Raw genomic sequence first — 12607 nt, forward strand, 5'->3', positions numbered from 1 at the left:
TGACAACGGTTGAAATGCCTGAGCAGTGAGGGCGTGCATTGGCTTACTATGGACCATCCGTTGTTAGTGCTCCCTCCTCTCCCATGAAGCTGCTGCTGGGTTACAGAGGGGAGCCAATCATAGGACCAGACCAGAGGAGTCTGAAAATGGGTATATAGATCTTTTTCTCTAAGGGTTAGTATAGGTGTTAAAAGGGGGTGGGAACAATTTTAATATTGGTTAGTTTTAGCCAGAAATTCTACTTTAAGTTTTCACTGCATGTATGGTGAGATTGTTAAAGCACACGTTTTTAAAACTGCATCAGCAAATTTGAGTGCTTATCTGCACTTCTATACTTGCTTTTCTATATATCAGCCTTTTTCAATCAAGGTGCCTTCAGGTTTCTTCAGGGGTGCCTTGGCAAAATGCCTAAAAATTGCCCAAAAAGTATTTACAAGCCAGAAGGTGGATCCGATTTGTCTTTCAGTTACACAAAGCTATGGTTTTTAACTGTGCACCATTATACCCTTCCACCTACCAGCGTCCTAACAACCAATGCCGTCATCAGTTTATAAAAAAAGATGTCAGGCACGTGGCCCAGCCCCCTTGTTTGCCTCTCTCCGTCAGCACTGGGCTCATGTTAGCTGAGGGAGAAGAGAATGCTGGAATATTAGTCAGTACAAGGGTGTAAAGGTGTATCTGCTTTAGAACATCAATGCAGCCCATAGATCAGTCAGGTTATTTTCATTCAACCAGCGGGTTGAACAAAAAAAACTGACACGGTTTTCCCATCTGCACATTCAACGTGAATGGGGGGAATCCTCCCCGCTTTGTCATTGTAATCTGACAGCGGGGAGACTTCCCCATCGTCAGAATACACTGATTAGCATTGCCTGCTATAGCCTGCAGCCCTGACTGAGTGGAGAAAATCCAACAGCAGTTGTACAGAAGTCGATCAGTAAATCAACTTCTCTACAACCACAGTGCCCATACATGGATTGAAATTTAACTGGTCCCTGCTAAACAAGCCAAATTTCAATCCATGTCCAGCCAGCCTAAATCACCTCTAAGGCGAAGTTTCCTATGTGTGTGGTTTACATTTTACAATGGGGTGCCTCGAGATTGTGAATAATTTTAAAGGGTGCGTTGAGAGAAAAAAGGTTGAGAAACCCTGCTATATACCATTAGCTTGTTTTATCACCATTGCTTATATATATATATATATATATATATATATATATATATATATATATATATATATATATATAATCACTTTTTAATCTGATAGACTTTTATCTACATAGTGTCAGGTTTAAATAAAGTGGTATTAAACCCAAAATCAAAAAAAATATATTACAGCCTACCATTACTTAAATGTTTTCTTTTTTTAGGCTTTTCTTTTTCTTTTATTTTCACCTAGTGATCTGGCCAATGACACGCTGTTTATCTTAGGGTGGCTTCTCTATCTATAGCGTTACAGAATCAGTTTTTTCCTTTTGAGATAAAGAACTTAACTGAAATGATTTAGAGCTGACTATTGTAAGAATCCCTGTTAGTGTTAAATGGTTTGTCTAACTTCCATTTTGTTGCACAACATGGTCTCTTAAAGGAAGATGAAAAATAACAGAAGGATCAACAGGTAAAAAATGAAGTTGTAAGCGAGACTCAGAAAAACAGACTGCTTCGTTAATGTTAGTGACAGGCAGTGTCACTAACATTAACAATACTGTATACTGTAAGAGTGCTGAAAAGATATACTGTACTGTATACTGTATGTAAAAAAAAAAAAATTGCCTATAGTTCTACTTTAACCAGTTCTGGACCGAGAAGGATCTGCCCCCTTAATGCCCAGGCCATTTTTTTGCGATTCGGCACTGCGCTAATTTAACGGAAAATTGCGCTTTCATACAGCGATGTACCGAGGAAAAAATTGATGTCCTTTTTTTCCCACAAATAGAGCTTTCTTTTGGTGGTATTTGATCACCTGTGCGATTTTTATTTTTTGGGCTATAAACACAAAAATTGGGACAATGTGCTCAATTCTGTTATAACACTAGGGGAAAGATTTATGTCATTTTTATTTGTTTTTTTTTTTTTTTTACTAGTAATGGCGGCAATCTGCAATTTTTAGTGGGACTGCGACATTGCGGCGGACAGATCAGACCCCTCTAACTGACCTTTTTGACACTTTTGGGGGGACCAGTGACATTACTACAGTAATCAGTGCTAAAAATATGCACTGTTACTGTAATAATGACACTGGCAGGGAAGGGGTTAACCTAGTGGGTGATCAAAGGGCTAAATGTGAGCCATGGGGAGTGTTTACTAACTGTGGGGGGAGGGACTTGTGAAATGACCATAGAGACCTGTGATCCTATATAAAAGGATCACAGGCGCTCTGTGATCATTTCAGAGAGAAGAAAGGTCGGCGGTGTTTACAACACACTCGCACCCCAGCACCACTCCCGTGAATAGATGTACCTCTACTTCGATTCACACAGCCGAGCCAGCCTGCTGCAGTAAATATACAGCGGGCGGTCCGCAAGCGGTTAAGGCCTAAAGTTGCTGGAAATATGCCTGCTTTCCTGTTTTTTTTTTTTCTGGTGTCACCAATTCCTTACAGGGTTGCATGGTGACACAGCTGCATATGTACTCCTGTCACATCAAAGTTTAAATGTACAGCAACACATAGTCCCGGGAAGGCACCCCCTCCCTCTACCTGTGCTGTCCTAGTTTCTCTGCTCCCCGTACATGGAAGTTTAGGGGAAGCAGCACTGAACCTAGAACCAGCAGCCGAGCAAAGCGTTTTCTTTCAAATATGTACGGGAAACTGTTAAAGAGGATACATTCATTGAAAAATTGGGGAGTGTTTAATATTACTTCATGTAAGTTTTTTTAAATTGGTGACTGGAACTCCGGGAGCAGTATGTAAGTCTGTTACTATAATGTTGTAAATTCTCTACCTGTGAAAGTTTTGTTATTTTGAAATGTTTTATACAACCAGCTCCAGGCCACGAACCTTTTATAAAAATATGTCTCTTTCATTTTTTACAGGGATTCGCAACACTAATAAGAGAATGGCCTGGAGACCTGTACAATAACAAAACCATAGTAAAAGCTTTAAAGGGGCATTTGAGCAAAGACCCAAACAACAGAATACTTCTGGAGGCTTTGGCAGAATTGTAAGTTAAGTCTTCTCGTATACAGATGTTTCTTCGTTATACTGTATAAAGTAATATTTTTCATTACTTCTGAAGTTTGTGTTCAGCAAAGGTTTGGGAGGTTGTGACACTGAAAAGATTTTCATCTTGTATGTGCCCAATTCTGTTATAACACCAAGCAGTAGAATCATAGCACAGTGTAGGGCTGGTTTAATAAAGAGGAAGTCTCATCAGAAGTTAAAAAGGCTTGTTAAATCCCCAGGGGACCCAGTTCACATAGCACTATTAAAATTTGTACAGGGGTTTCTAAGCTGCATGGTCGGATAGCTCGCCTCCTCTCCCCGCACTGCTATCCCATTTCTCTGGAGCAAGGAGATGGACTGCTGAGTAACAGAGGAGGAGGGAGCACAGAGACCACATATCCACTTCCTCCTCTGTACATCTACTCTGTACATCTACAGCCCTTGTTGCTAAGCCCTGTCCCTCCTCTGCTGCCCTTGTAGTGTGCAAAGACTGAGCTCACAGAGTATTCGGAAAAAACTATAATAGTAACTGGCAGCTTGCATTGTGAATGACGGCAGCTGGAGAGCAGTGCTGTCGTTCCTCAAAAACACAAGCTGACAGCAACAGCAGCTTTTACACTACACTATCTCTCAGACAAATGTAGTAGATGCCAGTTTTTTTTATTGTTGGCTTGTGTTTTTCACGAATGACAGTTCTGTTCTCGCACCACCATTAATCATAACAGAGCTAATTTGGAGGAGATGACTGTAGTAATGATTGCTTGTGTTGTGAATCAAGGTGGCTCAAGAGCAGAACTGTCATTCACAAAAATAAACAAGGTTTTGCTTTTTACACGATCCGATAAATGGAGTAAACCCTTACTCTTTTATGCGTGAACAGTCTCAACTTTAGTAAATCAGCCTCAATGTGTACATTTCCCATTTTTTAGTACTATATAGTGCATATTTATTCTAAGTGAACAATGGCCTTCCATTAAAATGATGTACCATAGCAAGTCAATCTGTTAATCCCCCTGCAAAATTTCACAAATACCTGTTGAGACTGCCAGTAAAGTCCACCTAATGCAGCTTCCTGTGATAGTGTGGCAACAGTACTGCACTGCTCCTGAAATCAGAGCAGCTTTTCAATCTCATATAGGCTGTGCCTGCTTGCACTACAGTGAAATTTGAAAATCCTGCAGGACACATGGCTTCCCCTATGAAAAGTAAGTAATATTTCAGAGAACTTGGAAGCGGTTTCTCAGTAGGATTACTGGACTTGTTTGTAATAAGGTGAGCTGTGGGAGTCCAGGAGCATCTAGAAGCAGATAAAACCTTTGACTTGAGTTGGTTTGAGCTACTTTAATAGATACTTCTTTATAAAAGCACACCCAGCTGAAAGAAGACCCACAGCAAGCTGGCAAGATCATATCTCCCAGTAGGGAGGTCTTAAGCTTCACCACCACCCCTGTAGGAACAAACATCCTGATAATGACAGCTACTATATAAACTAAATAGACAGTTTGCTGTGTAGAGGTAGAGTCTTTGTGAAGATGCTCTGTTTTATAAGTAATATGTTCTTTATTATCACCTTCTTTTGTTGTAAGTTTGGGATTTGTATGGCCTTCCTCAGTTTTGAAGATAATTGATCATGTTTTGTAATGTAAATGATGCATCACACTTAGGTAGATCTAGACCCCAAATGTAAGTGGATACAAATCATTTTACAGTTATCTTCTTACAAAATTGTGCTACTAACCAAAAATAAATGTAAAACTCATGCTGTCTAACCTCTCATTTTGCTTCAGTGCTCACCTAACTGGTTCTGAATTTTCTAGGACTTTGATGCAGAAAGCAGCTTGAGAGTGTGTCTTAAATTAAAAATCCGCCAATCCCCCGCTTAGCGGAGACACAGCTGTCAGGTCTTGCTGTTCTCTATGGGGTAATCGGATGGTAACGGACTGTCTGTCCGTTCTCATCCGATCCCATCTGATCCCATCCGCTGGACGGATGGAGAATAGGGTTTCCATCTGTCTAGATTTGACAGATCAGATTAGATCGGATGTCAGCGGACATGTCTCCGCTGACATTCAATGCCCCATAGAGATGCATGGGGTGTCCGTTCAGATCCTCAAAAAAAACTGACTGGCGGATCTGAACGGTACCCCCTCCCCCCCCCCCCCCTGGTCCCCCTGTGTGAAAGGGGCCTTAGGTGTTTGTAAGCCTTTGATTGCAGAGGCTTTATCTGATGAAGGGTCCTTTCACGTAAGCAAAAATTCTGTCAGGAAAACTGATATGCATGAAAACTGAATTCTTTTACATAAGTTTATACATCTGTCTTCCAATTTATTTTAGTTGTTGAAGAAACTAGTCATGGGTCACAAAAGTATAAACAAAATGTGGGAAAGATTTACTAAAAGTGGTGCACACAGAATCTGGCGCAGCTATGTATAGTAACCAATTTGCTTCTAACTTCAGCTTGTTCAATTAACTACTTTTCGCATTATAGTCGAAAGACAGCTACAGCGCGGGCTTCTAGTGCCAGAAGGGCGTTTATAGATGTCCCTGTGGCGAGCGAGCAGCGTGCTCTGCAATTATCAAATCCTTCGGACACGGCTGATTACAGAACAGGGTAAAGGGCCAATCACACCGGCCCTTTACCACTTGATCAGCTGTCAGCCAATGAAGTAAACAGAAGCCAGTTATCACCTTTTTTTTCTCCTCACGATCAGCGTGAGGAGAAAGGAAAGCTAGTAACTGGCTTCTGTTACAGGGACATCGGCCCCAATTTGTGCCCAACAGTGCTGCTAATCAGTGCCACCTATCAGTGCCCACCAGTGCTGCCAATCGGTGCCCATCAGTGCCACCTAACAGTGCCCACCAGTGCTGCCACTCAGGGCCCATCAGTGCCACCTCTCTGCCCTTCAGTGCCACCTATCAGTGCTCACTGTAAATTCTGATCAACATTCTGGATTTGTGATCAATTTTGTTGCCTCTTTAAATGCTGGAAATCTCGACTGAAGGGTTTTCGGACAAGATTTTAGGCAGGCAATGCTATGGCAGTGGTGCACATTGACCATCAGGGAGTTGCCATAAGTATTATCATTGCAAAATAAATAGAAAATATTCTTTAAAGAACAGAACTTCCTTTTCCAGCCTTGTCTGCCATTCGCGCCCCAGTGTGAACAATCAGCAGGCAGACTTCTTCAACCAACAGCACCTGGACATGGGGAGTGGTCCCTACACTCCGAAGTGTTCCAAAGCCCATGCCATATGTGGGGGATGCCAGATGTAGACCTCCTGGTTTGCAGTTTTAACAACAAATAGGACACATTTTTATCAGGGTACAGAGATCCTCTGGTAGAAGCAGTGGATACTGTACTCTGGTTTCTCTGTAGGATCAGTACACCCTGATCTGCATCTTTTCTCCTTTTAAACCTCTTTCTTGTTTACTCTTATAGATTGAGATGCAGGGCATTCTGGAGGTATTCATAGCTCTGGACTTGCCCAGGCCTGTAGCCAGTGGAGGAATCAGCACAAAGGACACATCTTACTGACTATAATTTATGTCCCTTCTGCTGATATCTCTGCTTCACTTAAGCTTTATTTTAAGGAGTATATTTTTTTTTTGTTCAGGTGAATGCAATGATTGCCGTATGAAATAAAGTGATTGAGCAAAATACTTTACTTTGAAAAGGTTTTCAAACATTTTAATTTACTAGGGCATGGGAAATAATGTTTATCTGTGAGAAAGAAGGGCGAATAATACATGAATCAAAGCTTATAATGTAATGTTGAAACTTGTCCACGTGTCCTCTTCTGAAGGCAAGGATTACAGTTCGGGCAGAGACACTAACTGTTTAGCTGTGCCTGAATGTCACTTCTGTATTCTCCTTTGGCTAAGGTCATGTGACAAAATGCTGGCGGATTGGGAGAATTCACATGTGTATATTTATATATCCCATTGAGGTGCTCTACTGTTGGTTTGCTTGTTCTTATTTTGCTGTGTTTAGAACAGCTGATCTGGGGCCTTCAGGGGACAGCCATATTTAAGCCAGCTTAAAATGGTTCCTTTCAGTTGAAAGATATAAGGACAATGTTCCAAAATGGTGCCAATGTTTATCTTACGAGAGAGTGTAAGCTCAGTAACTCTAAAGTAAACTGATTTCTCTATCTTGAGGTAGTAGTGTTCTTCTTCTAATGCTCATGAGCTTCTAATGCCTTTTATTTACAGACATGTATATGATCAGTGTTACAGTAAAGCTCTTGAAATCTATCTAACACTTCGGCACAAAGAAGTCTTTGAACTTATAAACAAACATAACCTCTTCAACTGCATCAAGGACAAAATTGTCTTACTCATGGATTTTGATACTGAGGTATGTAAGACATTTCGATATGAATACATTTTAAATATTGTACACAACAAATAGAATATAAATAAATGAATTGAGTTATTATAGCAGAAGATAATAGATGTCCTGTTATATTAGTACTGATGGTGCCAGAATTGCACACAAAATACAAATTTCCCAAAAAATGCTATTAAGCATGTTTTATGTGCCATGCTGCGTCGTTGTTTCCAACCATCTGAATGTATTTTCAGCTCTCATTGGCGCTTACTGCTAAAAATTATGGTCATTATTATAGGTACAAATAAAGAAAAATATTCAGCGCTGGACTCTTGTACACACCACTAATAAATGGACCAGCAGCTAAGCACTCAAGGGCAATATCTCCAAAACACCTTCTGAATACATAATAGAAAAATAATGCAGCGCAATCCTAGTGGTAAATTAATAAATCATATAATCATGCAGAGTCCCAATGTTAATAGGTGTCCATATAAACAGATAAAAGTCTCCAGTGTAAAGTGGTCCTAGGGCAATTCCATAAGGTGCTTGTCTCCAGGAGTGCTCATGCAATCCCACCACCTGTTCACACTGCCGCTCACCTTAACAAAGAGACCCTACAGGGTCAACCAGCATGTCATCTCAAAATCAAAGCATCCTCACACTTTCTTCCTTAGCGTAGTAAATGATTACACCTCCGATGCACTGTCAGCTCCTCAAACAATGTTACCAATATGTGTAGGAGAAAAGAAAGAATGATCTAATGCTCTCTGTATGACGTCACGTGACCCGCGGCCGCCTCTCAGTCTTCCGGGTTGGTGGACCTGATGCACGCCTGCTTGCAAACTCTGCAGATATGCGCTGTTATTTTCTTCAAAAATGTGAGTTGTTTACTTATATGGATTAAAGAGTGCTTGATTGCATACAGAGAGCATTAGGTCGTTCTTTCTTTTCTCCTACACATATTGGTAACATTGTTTGAGGAGCTGACAGTGCATCGGAGGTGTAATCATTTACTACGCTTAAGGAAGAAAGTGTGAGGATGCTTTTAATTTGAGATGACATGCTGACCCCTGTAGGGTCTCTTTGTTAAGGTGAGCGGCAGTGTGAACAGGTGGTGGGATTGCATGAGCACTCGTGGAGACAAGCACCTTATGGAATTGCCCTAGGACCACTTTACACTGGAGACTTTTATCTGTTTATATGGACACCAATTAACATTGGGACTCTGCATGATTATATGATTTATTAATTTACCACTAGGATTGCGCTGCATTATTTTTCTATCATTATTATAGGTAACAATCTTCTGGGCCAACCATTTTTTAAATGATACCCTTATTAGCTAGCGGGTAAAGTGTAGAAATGTAAGCTTTCAAAACATGTTGTGTTTTTTTTTGTTTTTTTTTTTACTGTATTTTTGTAGAATTGTCTCCAAAAAGGCATTCGATTATTTGGAAATGCATTGTTTTCAGCTTGATACTTGCGCCACAGTCTTTACAACTTTACCAGTCAAGAGCAACACTTTCAGTAAAGTAGGTCCATTATCTGTCATAGTGTTGTGATGAGCTCAGGTGTGTTCAGATCCTAGTCCAAACCTTCCTAAGCGAGCTTGTCAGGAAGCTGTCACCTACACTGCTGAGGGAATTCCATGTCACGCAGCCACACATATACAATGGGCATGCAATGTATACATGCAGCTGTGGGGTATGGAAAGCCTCCGTCTCTTTTTATTGGCCTAGTACAGTGACAGCCTCCTGGTGGGATTGCTCAGGTGGATTTGAACTAGAATCTGTAAACCTCAACAAACATATGTGTAAAAGGGACTTCTCAAGGCATGTGCATAAAAAACATGGTAATGAGAAAATAATATAGTTAAAGGACATCTTATTTATAAAATAATGACAAAAAGCACACATTCTGACAAGTTTATATATTGGATATCAATAATGTTGATATAAATATAATGTCAATAATGTTATATCAATTGTGAGTAATTCCTGTTCAGAAATGACAAAGTCCACAAGAAGAGACTCAACGTGTTTCGAACACTTGTCTACTTCAGGAATACCTGTTAGCAGTAACTAAATCACAGTATACATAATTAAGGAGATATATTAAAACAGATTCAACAATCACTGCAGCTCTCATTTAAATTGTTTACATACATGTTATTGCCACGACAAACCGTCTTCGTTAAACTCATTGCCAAAAACGGGACCCATCAGATCCACAAACATCAGAGAAAAATCACAAGGAACGCTAGTGATGCCAACAGATGTGTAAAAAAAGGAATAAATGTATAGATAGAAATAACATTTTCAGTGTGCTTGTATACTAGCAGTTGGCTCAAATTATGAAGCCACTATATAAAAGTAGCACATCTGCTGATAAAAAAGGTTATTACCAGATTGTGTCTAATTAATTTACACCACACAGGAATACAAGAAGAACATTCATTTGAAGGTGAATATATAAGTTCAGTTTGAAACAAGAAAATTATCAGAGGCCCATATATTTTAGATCTATAATGAAAAACATGATATACAGTATCTCACAAAAGTGAGTACACCCGTCACATTTTTGTAAATATTTTATTATATCTTTTAATGTGACAACACTGAAGAAATGACACTTTGCTACAATGTAAAGTAGTGTACAGCTTGTATACCAGTGTAAATTTGCTGTCCCCTCAAAAAAACTCAAGACAGCCATTATTTTGTCTTAACATTTGGCAACAAAAGTGAGTACACCTCTAAGTGAAAATGTCCAAATTGGGCCCAATTACCCTATTTCCCTCCCTGGTGTCATGTGACTCGTTAGTGTTACAAGGTCTCAGGTGTGAACGGGAAGCAGGTGTGTTAAATTTGGTGTTATCACTCTCACATGCTCATACTGGTCACTGGAAGTTCAACATGGCATCTCATGACAAAACTCTGAGAATCTGAAAAAAAGAATTGTTTCTCTACATAAAGATGGCCTAGGCTATAAGAAGATTGCCAAGACCCTGAAACTAAGCTGCAGCACGGAGGCAAAGACCATACAGTGGTTTAAAAGGACAGGTTCCACTCAGAACAGGCCTCGCCGTGGTCGACCAAAGAAGTTGAGTGGACATACTGTAGATCTGATAGTATCCAGGTTCAATGCAAAACTGGACAAGTTCGTCTCCAGAACCAGGAATCCTCAGGCATTGCAATAGATGTCCTGGTGATACTGGGGGACCAGATCTTTCTAATTTATGCCTTATTTCCTATAAAACTTTTTCCACGCTTTTTACACAGAATTCAGTTGGAAGGTATAGTAGCACCTCCTTGGTCCAAGAAAAAAGTGATTTGCAGACATCGTAAACATGTCAAGGGTTGATCCTTGGCCTCCTCTGGCTCAGCTGAACCCTCAGGTCCAAGGTCCAATCGTCCATTCTCCTTAACGCTTCCTGGCTTGTTTATTGAAATCTGATTCCTAAAGGATAGGGGAGTTTCGGAGGCGGTTATTCCCATACACTTGAGGACCAGAAAGGCTACTTTAAAGAAGATTTACTGTAGGACCTGTAAATGCTATGTGGCATGGTGTGAGGCTAGGAAGCTGCATCCTTGCAAGTAGGTTGAGGGCTGGAGTTTGGCTTTCCTCCTATCTGGAGTAGATATAATGCTGGTCTTGGGTACTATCAAGGGACAACTTTTGGCCTCGGCTATTTTCAAACCTTGATTGCTTCTCTCTCTTGGATGCATACTTTTGTTCAAGATGTCACATATATGGGGTCTCCAGTCAGGGTCACCTTTGTCCTCATGGGACTTCAGCTTAGTTTTGTCAGTTTTACAGAAACCACCTTTTGAGCTGTTTCGGGGCCTTACATTAATTATTTTTCGTAGAAGGATGTGTTCTTGGTACTAGTACGTTGGCAAGAAGAGTGTCAGGATGGGCAGTTTTTTCTTGCAAAGTACCATTTTTTTATATGCTATTATGACAGGGTAGATCTTCAACCTAAGCTGATGATTTTCCCAAAGGTTGTTTCGAATTTTCATCGTAAGGACATTGTTTAATTCAGGATATTGTTTTGCCTTCTTTTTTCCCAGACCTCACACATGGGGGTTTGGGCTGTCAACTATTTGAAAGTGTCTGCTGCAATGTTGCAATCAGACAGCTGGATTCACTGTTCATCCTTCCTGAAGATCCTAAGAAGGATCAGGCAGTTACTATTCAACCATTTCACAGAGAATTTGTCAGCTTATTTCCCAAGCTTATGGATTGAAGGATAAGGTTTCACCTTTTCAAGTGAAGGCTCATTCTACCAGAAGTGTTGGAGCCTCTTGGACTATCCATCATTAGGTGTCAGTGGCTCAGGTTTGCAAGGCTGCAACCAGGGTTTTGATACACTACTTTGCAAAATGTTTACCAGGTGGATGCAAGGGCCACTGCTTTTGCCTGCAGTGTTTTTCAAACCTGCGTAGTGATTTTCTTGGGCCTAACAGTGGCTACTGCTGCCCCCCTCCCCTCCTTTGCATTGCTTTGGGACATCCCAGTTAGTCATAATTTTTAACCTGTTCTGTGTCCCGTGATGTACGAAAAAGAAAATTGGATTTTTGTACTTGCCTGGGATAAATGTTCTTAAAGGTAGGGTTGTTTTCACCCAGAGCTTCAAGTCCTACTTTGTATTTAAAGTGTTACTAAACCCACAACAGTAAAATCTGTCTATAGATGCAGAATAGCACAGATCCTCCCCCTCCTGCACATTCACTCTGGACAAGTCCAGATGAGCACAGTAAGTGTAGATCAGCTGCACATGCCCAGTTTGGTCCCTATTGCCCAAAGAACACTTCCTGGTTTTAGCTGAGCTATTTAGGTCACATGGTGCTAACATCACCCATGTGGGTGTGTATACAGATCCTAAATGACAGCCCATTTCCTTCCTTCTCCTCCATGCCCAGTAACTAAAAAAGAACACAGAAATTTGGCTGCATGAATTTAGGTCGCCTGTAATTAGGGTTTCATGTCAATATGTAGAAGTAAGGTATATTGAAATTATGTTTTGTTTTTTTGTTTTTGTTTTTTGCAATAGAAAGCTGTTGATATGCTTTTGGACAATGAAGACAAGATTTCTGTAAGTATCTCCTTT

At 40.4% G+C, this 12607-nt stretch overlaps 1 protein-coding gene across 1 annotated transcript in view; it reads left to right on the top strand.

The window, feature by feature from the left end:
• The window catches only part of VPS41 (VPS41 subunit of HOPS complex), a 493288-nt gene that overhangs the window by 416958 nt on the left and 63723 nt on the right, over window positions 1-12607 (top strand). Inside the window, exons 18-20 of the mRNA XM_082258639.1 lie at window positions 3034-3161; window positions 7377-7521; window positions 12551-12592. Coding sequence (XP_082114765.1) covers window positions 3034-3161; window positions 7377-7521; window positions 12551-12592 — 315 coding nt within the window. The remainder of the gene's footprint in view (window positions 1-3033; window positions 3162-7376; window positions 7522-12550; window positions 12593-12607) is intronic.

The sequence above is a fragment of the Pelophylax lessonae genome (assembly GCF_965119305.1).
Source record: "Pelophylax lessonae genome assembly, chromosome: 5".
NCBI classification, from domain to species: Eukaryota; Metazoa; Chordata; class Amphibia; order Anura; family Ranidae; genus Pelophylax; species Pelophylax lessonae.